The sequence below is a fragment of the Nicotiana tabacum genome, chromosome 17, assembly GCF_000715075.1.
Source record: "Nicotiana tabacum cultivar K326 chromosome 17, ASM71507v2, whole genome shotgun sequence".
Lineage (NCBI taxonomy): Eukaryota > Viridiplantae > Streptophyta > Magnoliopsida > Solanales > Solanaceae > Nicotiana > Nicotiana tabacum.
In genome coordinates, this window is record NC_134096.1 from 58,174,219 (window position 1) to 58,191,253 (window position 17,035).

A 17,035-nucleotide genomic window follows, 5' to 3' on the forward strand; every position below is an offset into this window, starting at 1 on the left:
TCGTTAATAATGTTGAACGCTACATTTTGTGTCATCACACCAAGAGCTTGGCGATCTAATAGATCTCAATCCGCTTTGGCTATATTCATTGGTTTTACCCCGGTCAGAGGTAAGTATAATTTTTTATGGTACAAATAATCCTCTATCTCCATTTTTCAGAATCCAAAATCTTTGTCAATGAACTTGTCAATTTTAACCTTCCCTTCTTCCGATGTTATTTCTTCACAAAACATATATCTTTTTATGTGAATAGTGCCTTTGACTAGTAACTGATGGTAGGCTATAAATACCAGTTTTTGGCTACTCTGTACCGACTATTTGCTACACTTTTATTGTATTGGAGCTAAAATATGGGCAACTTCTACTCAGTATGTATTTTTTATTGTGTAAGTTGAGATTTCAAACTAAGACGAGTTTTTGGAGATAAATTGAATCAAAAGAAAAATTTAAAGTATGAGTAAAAATTTAAAAATTAAGTCGGAATCGAATTCAGAGGTCGAAGACCAGGACCGAGTACGTATTTGAATAGTGAAAGAAATAAAAAGAGAAAGCAATAGTGGAGGAACTAATGACATGAAAACTTAGCAAGGCACTTTCTGTCTGCCAACGTGCCACATATTTTGCCAATTCAAACAAATATAACAAGCCACAATTGAGTATTGTCCAAAGTCATGACTATGACGTCATGCCCAAGAAGGGCTGCCTATATACTTTGTTAGGCAGAAACGAACAGCTCTCAGTTTTTGTCCATTGGCACGTCGTGTGGCGCGACGTGTCCGACGGCGTGTCAATGCAATTTTTGGGGATGTGCAATCCTATTTCCATCCATTAAAGTTATTTCGGTTTAAGACTATTCCTACGATGTATAAATATACGGTAAACATATTTTTGAAGGGGGCATTTCACCTAGGATAATTTTAGAGAGGTATCACGACTTGAACACACAATAAGATTTCATCAATTTTCTTGCCAACAATCGGTGCCATACGGAAATTTGTATCGTAAAGTTATTTTTGATGTTTTCTATGTTCTTAAACTTATTTGTGATAACTTTCTCCATATCTATGGAGTAGTTCTTCCCTAGGATTTTGACATATATGATGTTTTGAGTGTTATTTGTAGATTTAACTCTAGTTTAATTGTTTGAATATATTTATGAAGCTTTGAATTAATTGCGAAATTATTCACCGTTTTATTTAATAAAAAAAAAAGAATATTTTGGTGATTATCTTTGTATTACTTGGTTTGGTTTAATTTAGTGATTCTTCTAAGTAATCTAGAGAGCTTTTTGAATTATTGATTAAACCAAGTTCGGAGAATATTCGAGAGACGTTTTTCTAAAAACTAGTCCATTAACGTGCTCTTGCATATCTTCACAGTGATTCATATTAGTTTATTTTGTAGAGTTCAGATTTAATCAAGAGAGGAATCTTCACCTTATGTTTAAACTAATTATAAAGTGAATTTGGGAGAATCATTAAAACATTAGAAGTGAATTTAAACAGAGTTAAATCGTGAATAACTATCTTACACCTATCATGGCATGACCCTTATTTCTCATATTATTTACAAACCATTTTAGTTCAGCTCTCGTTCTCTATATATGATCAGGTCTAATTACTAGTAGTTAATTGTAGTAGTAATCACTCCAACTCAAGTGTTGATCATCCTAAATAGCAATTAAACCAGAAATTACTCGAACATTATTTAAATCCAATCCTTGTGGAGAAGATAATTAAACTATATTATTTTTGACTAGTGAGTATTAATTTCGTGTTGTGTTTTGCGCTCGTCAGTAACCGCAAATAGTACTCTGTGTAGGAAAAATGTCTCAATCGTATAAGGTAGACAACACTCACTATTGATGAATAGTACTATCACTATTAATGAATAGTATTTCACTATTGTGAATATTATTAGTATTGATGAGCATAGTATCGCACTATTCTTGTGAATAGTACCTACACTAATATCGTACTTTTCTACCAGAATTACACTGTCTGTGCTCTGATACTAACTGTTGGAAAGCATGTCAGGCTAATAGAAGGGTAAAATATTTAAAGGAGAAAAGAAATAAATTATACAAAATAAGACAAGACAAGATTTACGTGGTTTAGTAATTTTTGCCTACTCCATGACCACACAAAGAATAACTCTTTATTAATTGAGAAAGAGTAGAATGTGAACTGAGAAGGGATGCCTATTCATGGGCAAAGGAATCAGTTGAAATCTTCATCAAAATGTGAACATGCGACAGAAGGACACCACGATTGTAAACCAATTTAATTCTTTCACATTTTGTAATCTTTTCATTCGACTTCCATTCTTTCTTTGTTTTTTTCACACATCTTTTTATTCTCTTTTTATTTATTTTTTTCTTTGACTTTTCCACCTTTTTTGTCATCTTTTCTTTCTTGTTCTCATCATAAATACTCCTAGTGTAAAGGCACTAGACACTCAGACTGCTAAGCTTAATTCGTAGACATAGATTTAGTTAAACAACTGAGATCAAGCATGGCAATGTGATAACTATTCTTAGCATTGATGGTGGAGGTGTTAGAGGGATAATTCCCGGTATAATTCTTGCTTTTCTTGAATCCCAATTCCAGGTTAGTTAATATATATATATATATATATATATATATATATATATATATATATATACACACACACACATACCGTAGTTTCTTGTAATGAATATACGTCACATACTGTCATGATCCAAAATCTCACCAGTTGTGATAGCGCCTATCTCAATACTAGGCAAGCCCATAATCTTAATAAACCACCATATTTATTAAATTTGAAAATAAAATAATTAAATTCAGCGAAAAAAATCTCACAAATACAAATATAATACTATCAAAATCCGGAGTCACGGAGTACATGAGCATCTAATATGAATACAATGTCTTACTGATAATAATAACCAATGTCCGAAAGCATAGAACAGTACAATAACTAAAGGAAAGAGAGACAAAGTCAGCGGACGCCAGGCATCTACCTTGATAGTCTCCAACTGGTATCACACTGAAGTCTCACAGCCGCCGTGTCCGGAAGCACCTGGATCAGCACACAAGGTGCAGAGTGTTGTATGAGTACAACCAACTCAATAAGTAACAAGACTCACCTCTGGGATGAAAGTAGTGACGAGCTCTACAGGTATAGTCCAATATAAATAATGGTACAAAAATGTAGGCATGTTTTCAAGTTCAACAGTAAAACTTAGCACAAGTGAAATAGATCAATACTGCATGATATGAGGAATATGACATCTCGGTAGAAAGACCTCATGTAAATACTGGTCTAAAATTATTCGATCACTCGGTACAGTTTATGGCCAATCCAGCCCAGGGGTGTTCCAACTCGTATATAAATACACATCGACTAACAGTCAGTCACTGAGTACCGTATAAGGCCAATCTAGCCCTGGGGTAATTTATCCCCAAATGTAAATGATACGGACAAGATCCATGTTCAGGTAAATTCATTACAATATAAATAAGTAAGGCAAGCCCATGCCTTGGAAAATCCATCCCGAATATGTATAATCATCTATGCTCACTGGGGGGTGTACAGACTCCGTAGGGGCTCCTTCAGCCCAAGCGTGATATAAATCCTTTATGGCTTACTGCAGGCGGGCAGTCCCGATCTCTATAATAATAAAGCCTATAAGGCCTGCTGCAGGCGGGCAACCCCGATCCATAAAATAGTAAAGCCAATAAGGCCTGCTGCAGGCGGGCAGCCCCGATCCAGAACAATAATACTGTATAAAGCCATTCTGGCCTACTGCAGGCGGACAACCCCAATCCATTTGATGATAACATATATAAAGCCAATATGGACTACTGCGGGACACAACTCGATCCCATAAATATCCTCATAATGGACGAATATGACGGAGTGTGAAATGTACATTTTTAAAATAATTAATTCAATAGCAACACGACCCCATGAGTCCCAAAATATCAGCACATAGCCTAAACATGATCTTTAATAACAACCTCATCTTAATTTCTCTAACACGTGGGGAAATGTTCAGATAATAACATGATTTTTCAATTTTTCGACTCCACGAAATTTATTCAAGTCACAATTTCAATGGTGCACGTCCACACGCTCGTCAACTATTATGTGCGTCACTTCCAAACATTTATATAACACCAATTCGGAAATTCATACCCTCATAACCAAGTTTAGAAGTGTTACTTACCTCAAACTGTGTAATTTCTTACTCCCTAGGCTCTCGCCTCGTGAATTGGTCTCCAAACGCCTCGAATCTAGCCACAAATAATTCGATTCTGCCAATAAAGTTTATTGGAATTAATTCCATAAGAAAATACTAATTTTTCAACAAAATCCGAAATTTCACAGAAAATTCGCTCATGGGGACCATGTCTCGGAACCCGACAAAAGTTACAAAACCCGAAAGCTCATTCACTCACAAGTCTAACCATACCTAATTTACTCAAATCCGATAAAAAAATCCCATTCAAAACCTCAAAATTCTAGTCCAAGAACTCTTCCTCATTTTTCCCAAAATTTTCATCTCAAAACACTAATTAAATGATGAAAATAATGATATATTTGTGTATATTGACCAAATCCGAGTTAGAATCACTTACCCCGATGTTTTCCCTTCAAAATCTCTCAAAATTCGCCTCTCCCCAAGCTCCAATTTATCAAAAAATTAGAAAATGGGACGAAGCCTTCGTTTTATAACTTAAAGTTTCTGTCCAGGTGTTGCCCTCGATTTTCATGACCTCGATTTTTTTACCTAGATTTTCCTGACCTTGATTTCCCGACCTCGATTCTCATGACATCGATTTTTCAGCCTCGATTTCCAGCCTCTATTTTACTGACCTCTATTTTTTCTGACCTCGATTTTCATGACCTCAATTTTCATGACCTCGATTTTCTTCCCTCGATTTTCATGACCTCAATTTTTCATGACCTCAATTTTCCTGACCTCGATTTTTAGCAGAAATTTCCAGCAGAAAATAAAAATTCCAGCAGCTGTTTAAGTCCAACTTTTGATCTGTTAACTATCCGAAATCCACCCGAGGCTCTCAGGACCTCAACCAAATACACCAACAAGTCCTAAAACATCATATGAACTTAGTTGATACCTCAAATCACATGAAACAATGCTAAAACCATGAATCATACCCCAATTCAAGCTTAAGGAACTTAAGAATTTCCAACTTCTACATTCGATACTGAAACCTATCAAATCAATTCCGATTGATCTCAAATTTTTCACACAAATCATAAATGACATAACAGAGGTATTTTAATTTTCAGAATCGGATTCCGACCAGGATATCAATAAGTCAACCCCCCAGCCAAACTTCCCAAAAATTCGACTTTCGCCATTTCAAGCCTAATTCCACTACGGACTTCCAAACAATATTCCGGACACGCTCCTAAGTCCAAAATCACCATACGGAGCTATTGGAATCATCAAAACTCTATTCCAGGTTTGTTTACACACAAGTTGACATTCGGTCACTATTTTAACTTAAGCTTTAAACCTTGAAACTAAGTGTTCCAATTCATTTCAAAACCTCACCGAACCCGAACTAATTAACCCGGTATGTCATAAAACAACTGTAAAGCATAAATTGAGCAGTAAATGGGGAAACGGGATTGTAATACTCAAAACGACCGGCTGGGTCGTTACATTCTCCCCTACTTAAACATACATTCGTCCTCGAACGTGCCAAGAGTTGTTTCCAAGCCATCACATCACTATTCTATCTACCACTCACATACCCGGGGCTGATCCCACGCCACCTTATTCTGTGTAAATTGTATAGGCCTGACAACACAACATAATTAAAAATCATTACTTCAACCTTAGCCCATAAACCTTGGAATTCAATTTCCAACATTCAGAATTTCATTTCAAGACCTGAATCTCACATCAACACGTTGTATGAGTCTGAACAAGCTGTATCAAGCTATAACCATATCCCCAGATATAATTACTGAACATACTACACAACTCGCATACTTGCAACACCATTTCCGATCACAGTAACTACTCCAAACTAACCCGGTAATAGTATTAAACTCTATATCAAGCAAAACCTCATTCCAAAACCTTTGTACACTGTTGATAATGAAAGAAACACGTGGAATCGCATAACCCCTTATCAAATCAACAAGTCATGGAGCTTTCTTGCCCCCAACCAGAATCATAATATCCTTCTAAGACGACTTTCAATATTATCCTCCCAATATACCGTAATAAAATTTGATAGTACCCATTCTAGGTCCAATAACCATATATTATTAAACACAACTATCCCACTGATATGCCACACTAATACAACTCAAGCCACAACTGCGCAACCTCGTACCAAAAACGGAAGAGGTCTCAAAATAGAGAACCGTATCGTAAGTTCAACAAGCACCACCACAACTGCAATGCTATAAGCTCATTATATATAGTAAAACCAAGACACGCGAATTTAATAACAGTAACCAGCTCTTCTAGAGTTCACATTAACATCACTCACATGGACAACTCACGTGCTATAGTATATATATGGACCCGCATGGACAACTCACGTGCCAATAACATAATCTGCCATAAGGCCCATAAGCCATTGTATTCCTCTTAAGTACCTCCATAAATACCACGACTGTAATGTTCACTCTGAAAATACCTTATGTGAATTTAAAATTATTCTTATCTTTCTTATACTAAAATGTAGAATCCATAATCATACAGAATTATCACAAATCTCGGTACCATTAAATGTAATTTCAGATTCTATCCATGTACAAATCCGAAGAAATTTTTGATTGCTATATAGAAATCTCGAACCCATTAGAACCTTCTCGGGAGTCACCCACTTTGCTCAATTCTAAATTGTACCGCCTAAATGGAATGAAAGACACGTGCCTCATTAGCACAACAACAATCGAAGGGGTAACCCTGCCTTAACACAACCGATCAAATTCACACTCCGTGCGTACTACGTCCTTCAAAATAACAATTTAATAATTTCATGATTTTCATAAAGTACAATATAGCCCACATCCAAGAAGTTTTCTTACTCAAGTCATCCCCAATATCAACCTCTGCAAGTCATCACTAATCAACAAGTATGCCTAGGCCTAAAAACCAATACCGTACAAAATCGTGCAATCAAATCATAGATAGCAGACTCCCCCACTTGGCTCAAAACCATATAACAAAACATCTGATAACTCACCATACCCAAGATAACATCTAAATTGACCATACTAAGCAATGAAAGATCAACTCTAGTCTCTAGACCCCCAATAATTTCCACACACCGCTGATACACACGATCCAGAATTACAGTATCGCCCACCGGCGTAGATACATGAATAGGTGAAACTAAGGACTCACGGGGCATATCCAGATAATGAATAATATATGATGAAACATATGAATATGTGGAACCAGGGTTAAATAATATAGATGCCTCCCTGTGGCACACTGAGACAATACCTGTGATTACTACATCTGAAGCAACAACATCAGGTCTGGCAGGAAAAGCATAGAATCGCCCCTGACCGTCATCAAATTGGCCTCCCCCTCTTCGGCGACCCCTAGCTGACTGAGACCCACCCCGAGCTGGCTGGGCGGGTGGTGGAGCAACTGGTGCAGAAGTAGTAGCCTGACTCCTCTGCTGAACTGGACCTTGCGTATGGCGGGGACAATATTTCCTCACATGACCTAGCTCTCCACACTCATAGCACTCCATCTCGAAGAATGGTGGCGAGTTCTGAGGCAGACCTCGGGAACCAGAATAACTACCAGAAGGACCTGATATATATGATCCCTGAACTGATGGTGCACGGGGCGTACTCGGGGATGGAAGTGCATTAAGAGATGATTGATTCTGATGAGAACTGTATGAACCATAGCTGGATGATGCACCACGGTGAACTGGACGACCCATGTTGTGGTAGAACTTTCTCCCAGAAGGTACCCCACCAAAACTGCCTGAACCTCGAGGCCTCTTTGCCTCCCTGTCACCACGCTCCTGGCTACGGACCACCTCTATCTATCGAGCAATGTCAACCACCTCGTCAAAAGTGGCACCAGATACCCTCTCCCTAGTCATAAGCAATCGCAGCTGATACGTGAGTCCATCAATAAACCTCATAATCCTCTCCCTATCAGTGGGAACCAACCAAACTGCGTGATGAGCCAACTCAGAAAATCTCATCTCGTACTGTGTCATGGACATGCCATCTTGATGTAACTTCTCAAACTGTCTATGCAGCTCCTCTCTACGAGACTGCGGCACAAACTTCTCCAAAAAGAGAACGGAGATCTCCTTCCATGTAAGTGGTACTGCACCAACTGGTTTGAGCCTCTCATAAGCCTCCCACCATCTGAAGGCAGCCCCGAAAAACTGAAAAGTAGTGAATGAGACCCTACTGGTCTCCAGAATACATGTTGTCCGAAGCATCCGCTGGCACTTATCCAGAAAACCCTGAGCATCCTCTGACTCAGCACCGCTAAATGATGGAGGTCGAATCCTCCCAAGTCTCTCAAGTCTCCTATGTTCATCATCTTCCATAACAGGAACTACCGGGGCCTGAGCAGCTACAGCTGGCTGGGCTGGTAATGCCCCCGATATCTGAACTCCCTGTACTGACTGATCTGGAGTATGGGCAACAGGGGTATGAGTACCTCCCCCGGCCTGAGAAGTGGCAGGTGCGGCCTGAGCCTAAACCACCTGAGCAAGGCCAGTGCAAACTGTCAATATCTGGACCAAAGTCTTCTGAAGGCCTGGAATCTCAATGGGCACAGTTGGTGCCTGAGCTGGTGCAACTGGTGGTACTACAGGTGCTGGTCCCACTGTGGTACGAGCTACACCTCAACCTCTACCTCGCCTCCGGCCTCTACCATGGCCCCAGCCTCTCGCGGCCCTAACTGGTGGCACTAGTGGCTAACCATCCGATCCGGTAGTACGTGTCCTCACAATATGTGAGAGAATAGAATAACAGAATATTTAGTTTCCGGAATCAACAAGATCGCACGACTAAATACAATAAAGTGAAATTTCCTAAGGGTTCGGCAGCCTCTGGAAGATAAGTACAGATGTCTCTGTACCGATCTGCAAGACTCTACTAAACATGCTCAAGACTCATGAGACTTATGTAGCCTAGGCTCTGATACTAACTTGTCATGACAAAAAATCTCACCAGTCGTGATGGCGCCTCTCTAAATACTAGGCAAGCCCACAATCTTAATAAACTACCATATCTATTAAATTTGAAAACAAAATAATTAAATTTAGAGGAAGAAATCTCACAAATACAAATATAACACTCCCAAAACTCGGTATCACGAAGTACATGAGCATCTAATATGAATACAATGTGTGACTCATAAAGAAAACCATTGTCCGAAAGTATAGAACAGTACAATAACTGTAGGAAAGAGAGACAAGGTTAGAGGATTCCAGGCAGCTACCTTGATAGTCTCCAACTGGTATCACACTGAGGTTCGACAGCCGCCGTGTCCGGAAGCACCTGGATCTGCACACAAGGTGCAGAGTATAGTATGAGTACAACCAATTCAATAAGTAACAAGACTAACCTCTAGGCTGAAGGTAGTGACGAGCTCTGCAGGTACAATCCAGTATAAATAATGGTACAAAAATATAGGCATGCTTTCAAGTTCAACTGTAAAACTCAATACAAGTGAAATAGATCAATGCTGCATGATATGAGGAATATGACATCTCAGTAGAAATACTTCATGTAAATACTGGTCACAAATTATTCGGTCACTCGGTACAGTTTATGGCCAATCCAGCTCAGGGCGTTCCAACCCGTATATAAATACACATCGACTGACAGTCAGTCACTCAGTACCGTATAAGGCCAATCCATCCATGGGGTAATTTATCCCCAAATGTAAATGATACAGACAAGATCCATGTCCAGTTAAATTCATTACAATATAAATAAGTAAGGCAAGTCCATACCCTAGAAAATCCATCCTGAATATGTATAATCATCTACGCTCACTGGAGGTGTGTACAGACTCCAGAGGGGCTCCTTCAGCCCAGGCGTGATATAAAGCCTTTATGGCCTACTGTAGGCGGACAGTCCCGATTTGTATAATAATAAAGCCTATAAAGCCTGCTGCAGGAGGGCAGCCCCGATCCATAAAATAGTAAAGCCAATAAGGCCTGCTGCAGGCGGTCAGCCCCAATCCAGAACAATAATAATATATAAAGCCATTCTGGCCTGCTGCAAGCGGGTAACCTCGATCCATTTAATGATAACATGTATAAATCCAATATGATCTGCTGCGGCGCACAGCTCGATCCCATAAATATCTTCACAATGGATGAATATGACTGAGTGTGAAATGTACATTTTTAAAATAATTAATTCAACAGCAACACGACCCCATGGGTCCCAAAATATCGGCACATAGCCTAAACATGATCTTTAATAAGAGCCTCATCTCAATTTCTCTAACACGTGGGGAAATGTTCAGATAATAACATGATTCTTTAATTTTTTTAACTCCACAGAATATACTCAAGTCACGATTTCAATGGTGCACGTCCACACGCTCGTCAACTATCGTGTGCGTCACTTCTAAACAATTTATATAACATCAATTCGGAGATTCATACCCTCATAACCAAGTTTAGAAGTGTTACTTACCTCAAACCATGTAATTTCTTACTCCGCTAGGTCCTTGCCTCATGAATTGGTCTCCAAACGCCTCGAATCTAGCCACAAATAATTCGATTCTGCCAATAAAGTTTATTGGAATTAATTCCATAAGAAAATACTAATTTTTCAACAAAATCCGAAATTTCACCGAAAAATCGTTCGTGGGGACCATGTCTCGAAACCCGACAAAAGTTACAAAACTCAAAAGCTCATTCACTCATGAGTCTAACCATACAAAATTTACTCAAATTCGATAACAAAATCCCATTCAAAACCTCAAAATTCTAGTCCAAGAACTCTTCCTCATTTTTCCAAAATTTCCATCTCAAAATACTAATTAAATGCTGAAAATAATGATATATTCTTGTATATTGACCAAATCCAAGATAGAATCACTTACCCCGATGTTTTCCCTAGAAAATCTTACAAAAATCGCCTCTCCCCAAGCTCCAATTTGTCAAAAAAATGGAAAATGGGACGAAGCCCCCATTTTATAACTTAAAATTTCTGTCGAGGTGCTACCCTCAATTTTCATGACCTCGATTTTCATGGCCTCGATTTCCTGCACTCGATTTTCATGACCTCGATTTTTATAACCTCAATTTTTCATCCTCGATTTCCAACCTCGATTTTCCTGACCTCGATTTTTCCTGACCTCGATTTTCATGCCCTCGATTTTCATGACCTCAATTTTCCTGCCATTGATTTTTCATGACCTCGATTTTCATTACCTCGATTTCCTGCCCTCGATTTTCAGCAGAAAAAAATAATTCCAGCAGCTGTTTAAGTCAAAATTTTGATCCATTAACCATCTGAAACCCACCCGAGGCTCTCAGGACCTCAACCAAATACACCAACAAGTCCTAAAATATCATAAAAACTTAGTTGAAATCTCAAATAACATGAAACAACGCTAAAACCACGAATCATACCCCAATTCAAGCTTAAGAAACATAAGAATTTCTAACTTCTATATTCGATACAGAAACCTATCAAATTAATTCCGATTGACCTCAAATTTTGCACACAAGTCATAAATGATATAACAGAGGTATTTTAATTTTCAGAATTGAATTCCGACCCCAATATCAAAAAGTCAACCCCCGGTCAAACTTTTCAAAAATTCAACTTTCGCCATTTCAAGCCTAATTCCACTACGGACTTCCAAATAATTTTTCGGACACTCTCCTAAGTCCAAAATTACCATACAGAGCTATTGGAATCATCAAAACTCCATTACGGGGTCGTTTACACATAAGTCAATATCCTGTCACTATTTTAACTTAAGCTTTAAACCTTGGAACTAAGTGTTCCAATTCATTCCAAAACCTCACCGGACCCGAACTAATTAACCCGATAAGTCATAAAATAATTGTAAAGCATAAATTGAGCAGTAAATAGGGAAACGGGGTTGTAATACTCCAAACGACCGGCCGGGTAGTCACACATACACTGAGCAAAAAGATTTTTAAACAGTATCATTTATTCTATTTTTTCCGGGTTACCATATCAGGCTTGATAATGGGAAGCTGACTATTTTGTAGGTTAATTTAGTCCGATAGTATAAAAATTCTTTACATTATGAACTTATCTCTCGTACATAATCCAAAAATCCCTAAATAATTATTGTATGAGTTATACATTTTTCTATTTTTTCCACAGAAACTGGATGGAAGTGATGCTAGGATGGCAGACTACTTTGACTACGTAGCAGGTACAAGCATTGGAGGTTTAGTTACTGCAATGCTAACTACCCCAAATGAAAAGAATCGACCTTTATTTCGTGCAGATGAGATTACTGAATGAGAAAACTACCATCTATAGCCCCTCAAAATTTTAATAGCCCATAATTTTTTTTATGGACCCAAAATATCCCTCCGGCCCAAACATATTATATCTAATAACCCATAAATAATCCATAATTGTGATGACCCAAAAGGTCATCTTATATTTTAAAACTCGAATCTACGCTCTTAAGACTTAAAAATCTCATTTTACCCTCTTCGATTTGCGTGCACAGTCCGGACAGATTTTCGGAAAGATTTTACGTTGAAAACTAATGAAAATAAGAATTTTTACCTTAAAAATTAATTTTAGTTGATTTCGATCAATAGTTTTGGTAAACGGGCCCGGATCCATATTTAGACGGTCCGATAGGTCTGTATCAAATTATGGGACCTGGGCATATGCCCGGAATCGAATTCGAAGGTCTCTAGCTCAAGTTATATATTTTTGATGAAAATTAAAAGTGTGAAAATTAATTATTTTTAAGAATTGATTGATATTTGGCATTGTTAGTATCGGGTCCGTATTTTGGTTTCGGAGCGCGGTACAGTTTCATTATGATATTTAAGACTTGTCTGTGAAATTTGGTGAGAAACGGAGTTGATATGGCGTGATTCAGACGTCCAGTTGAGAATATATGGATTTTAAAGTGTTCTTGAGAAGTTCATTTGATTTGGTGCTAAATTCGTAGTTCCAGGTATTTTTTTGGCGATTTGTTCACGCAAGCAAGTTTTTATGATATTTTTAGACTTGTGTGCATATTTGGTTTGGAGCCCCGAGGGCTCGGTGAGTTTCGGATAGGCTATGGGGTGATTTGCACTTAGAAAATCTGAGATTTTGCTGCAGCAGCTGTTCTGATGTGCCCTTCTTCGCGTTCGCATAGGTAGTGTCGCGAACGAGAAATGTAAAATGGGGCAGGGGAAATTCCTTCTTCGCGAACACGAAAGACAGGTCGCGAACGCGAAGCGTTGGGGGTGGTACCCTTTGCGAATGCAATCTGTCTCACGCGAACACGATAGTTCAACTGACCTGGGGAGGGGGGTAATGTTCTTCTACGCGAACGCGTCCATAGGGTCGCGAACGCGAAGGCTTGGGGGGATCTACCTTACACGAACGCGTAAAAAGACTCGCGAACGTGAAGGCCTTAGGCCGCTGTGCATCGCAATCGCGACAGGCCTCTCGCGAGTGCGATGAAAGCCTGTCCAGTGACTTAAAACAGACTCCAAACACGGGTTTGAGCCATTTCTTCAATATTTTTCAAGAACCAAACGGGTAGAGGCGATTTTCAAGAGTCATTTTCTTCCCCAAATTATTGGTAAGTGATTCTAAACCATTTTCTTTCAATTACCCATTACATTTCTTGAATTTTCAACCTAAAATGTAGAGTTTTCATGGTAGAATTAGGGGTTAGGGTAGAAACTAGGGATTTCGGGAATTTGAGGATTTAGACCACAATTTGAGGTCGGATTCCACAACCAATTATATATTCGGGTTCGGGGGTGAATGTGTGAATAGATTTTGGTCCGAACCTCGGGTTTTGACCAAGCGAGCCCAGTGTCGATTTTCTACTTTTTGGAGGAAAATTTAGGAAATCTAGATTTATGCAATGTAATTGATTCCTTTAACAATATTTGATACTATTGAGTCAATTTTGAATAGATACGAGTGGGTTGGAGGTGAATTCCAAAGTAAAAGTTGTGATTGAGAATTAAGTGGCATTCGGAGCGAGGTAAGTGTCGTGTCTAACTTTGGCTTGAGGGAATAGGTATTGTGTGAGTTATTGCTACGTGTTTTGTTGTTGAATACGATGTATAGTTGAGGTGACGAGCATCTATACGTTGTGGTCGAGTCATAGCATGCGAGTGAAATCCCATTTTCTTGCAAATTTATAGTCTTAAATCTTGTTATCCATGCTTACTGTTGTTGTTGAAATGTTAGGAAACTTGTACCCGGTTCCACCAAGGTCGATAAAATTGTGAAAGTAATCATTGATGATATATTGATTTCTTGTGAAACTTCTCTCTATCAGTTGTTATTAATTCTATGAATTGTGAGGAAGAGTGTAAAGCACGAAGGCTGATGTCGTGCATGATTTATTTATATTGTGAGGAAGAGTGTAAAGCACGAAGGGTGATGTCGTACATAATTTATTTATATTGTGACGAAGAGTGGAAAGCACGAAGGGTGATACCGTGCATGTTTTATTTATATTGTGATTAAGAGAGTAAAAGCACGAAGGGTGATGCCGTGCAGTTTTTCTTGCTGTCTTAATTGCTCAATTCGTTTAAGGATTTCCGGTTTAATTTTGTCTTTTCATTATTCTCAGTCTTTATGTTGTATTCCCCTATTTTATGTTCCCATCCCATTATTTCTGCGTTATTTCTTATTTACTGTTGTTGCCACTAGCATGATTATACTGTTCAGGTTATATGTGTCGTCACTACTTCGCCGAGGTTAGGCTCGATACTTACCAGTATATGGGGTCGGTTGTACTGATGTTGCACTCTGAACTTTCTGTGCAGATTTTGATACCAGCTTAGGTTGATCGAGATTTGCTACTGGTCCGTTGTCTGGAGACTCAAGGTAGATCTGTCGGCGTTCACAGACCTTGAACTCCCCGTCTATTCTTTATGTCTTACTGTTTTCTTTCATTTAGACAGTTTTATTTCTTTCAGACTATTACTTGTTGTAAATTCTAGAATGCTCGTGAATTGCGACTCCAGATCCGGGTGATAGTAGTTAATACAGATTTATGATATTCCGCACTTGTTATATTTCGTCGTAGTTAATTAATGTTAATTACTGAATGGAAATAAGAAATTGGTAAATGATTCTCTAACATTAGCTTGCCTAGCAAGTGAAATGTTAGGCGCCATCATGGTCCCGTCGGTGGGAAATTTCGGGTCGTGATAATAATACACTGACCCACCCACGCCTTTTAACTCATGTTTTTTTCCTATTGCACTCGGTTCTCTCGAAACACCGGTTTCCTCTAAAAAAATACAGCTTCTCCATTTTTACTCTTGCTCTCAATGTAAGTCAAAATTTTAGTAGGTTTTTCAGATTTTTTTTCATAATCGAGTCTACAATAGAGGAAAAGAAGTCTTTGAAGAAAAATATAAAGTTGAGGTCATCTCCAAATTCTATGAAATTAGTTGGTAAATTAGTGAAATATAACCCTAGTTTTAGTAGGAATAATGATGACAATTTTGAAGATTTACCAGAATTTGGGTGCAATTTGGGGTATGCAATCCCTAAATCTGTTGAAGCAATGTAAAATACCCCTATTGAAGTAATGCAAAGTACCCCTGTTGATAGAAGGAATCGTTCACATAACGGGACTCCCAGCGATTGAGTAACGAGGTCACAAACTGCTCAACGTGTAGTGATTGAAAAAGGCACACCTTCAAAAATAAAGATTAAAATAGTGGGAAAGGATGTTGTGAAGGATAAGGGTAAAGGCTCTAAAAGGAAGGCTAAAGGGGATGGGGATGATGTTCCATCAAAAAAGAGAAAAGTTCATGTTGATAAAAAATATTCTAGCTCATCTGATTTGAATGTATTTTCTAATGATATAACTCTGACTTGTGTGCGCTTAGTTTATTTTAGTATGCAGAAAATTTATCCAATGTAGCAGTTATATTCCAGATTTGTATATAAAATGTATCATTCTTTTTTTATATTGTATATAATTTGTATCAAGTTAATAAGTAATGTGCAATTTGTATATAAAGTGTATCATCTATCCACATAGTGTATACGTAATATTTAAATTGCATATTTGTGGTTGTTATTAAGCTTATATATATTTATATTTTTGTATTGTCTGCAGCTTTGGGTTTATTATGTTCCTTTGGGTAATCATTATAGTACTCGTATCAGTGTGCATACAAACTGCAGTATAGTGAAACATTTGAACTATACTTTAGATGATCAACGGATTGAGATGTTTAGATGAACATGTTTTGGTTATTTTGTGGACTTGCCCGAATTTTTTATACATAACCAACTTATCCATTCACTATTTCTTAGGGAAGTGGTGTCACCTAAAGATGATGAGTTATGGATTAAAGTTAATAGCACCAAGTTGCGCTTCGGACTTGCAGAGTTTTGTATTATCACACGTTTAAAATGTAATGGTGATCCCAATAAGGATTATGAATTTGTCCAGTTGAGTCGGTTGAAGGAATTGTACTTTCCAAGCACGTCGAAAGTGTATAAGAAATTGTTAACTGACTGTTTCTTAAAAAATATGTGGAGATCTGATGTGGACGCATTGGAGATTGCAATATTATATTTCATTCATAGTTTCCTATTTTCTATTACAAATGATGATTTTATAACAAAGAATGATTTTCTGTTGGTTGAATCTTGTGATTTTGAGACTTTTCCTTGGGGAAAAGTGGTTTTCAATGATACATTAGAGTCAATGAAAGATAACGTTCGTAGTAGAAGAGAGATGTACCGATATGGTGGTTTGCCTTTGGCATTCCAGTATTGGTTTTATGAATGTTGCCCCTATACTCACAAAAACCTCGCTTACTAGATTGGAGATCTT

The 17,035-nt window shown here is 38.1% G+C and overlaps 1 protein-coding gene across 3 annotated transcripts in view; it reads left to right on the top strand.

Annotated features, from left to right (window-relative positions):
- LOC107832358 (patatin-like protein 2) overlaps positions 1 to 17,035 on the top strand; it is a 116,346-nt gene that overhangs the window by 90,323 nt on the left and 8,988 nt on the right. Inside the window, exon 1 of one of the 3 annotated variants that reach the window (XM_075234344.1) lies at positions 894 to 1,043. The exons of 1 other annotated variant lie outside the window; for it this stretch is intronic. In XM_075234344.1, coding sequence (XP_075090445.1) covers positions 1,017 to 1,043 — 27 coding nt within the window. In that variant the 5' untranslated portion in view covers positions 894 to 1,016. Of the gene's footprint in view, positions 1 to 893; positions 1,044 to 12,366; positions 12,488 to 17,035 lie in introns of those variants that run through there. One more of the 3 variants, XM_075234343.1, reaches the window with a different exon arrangement.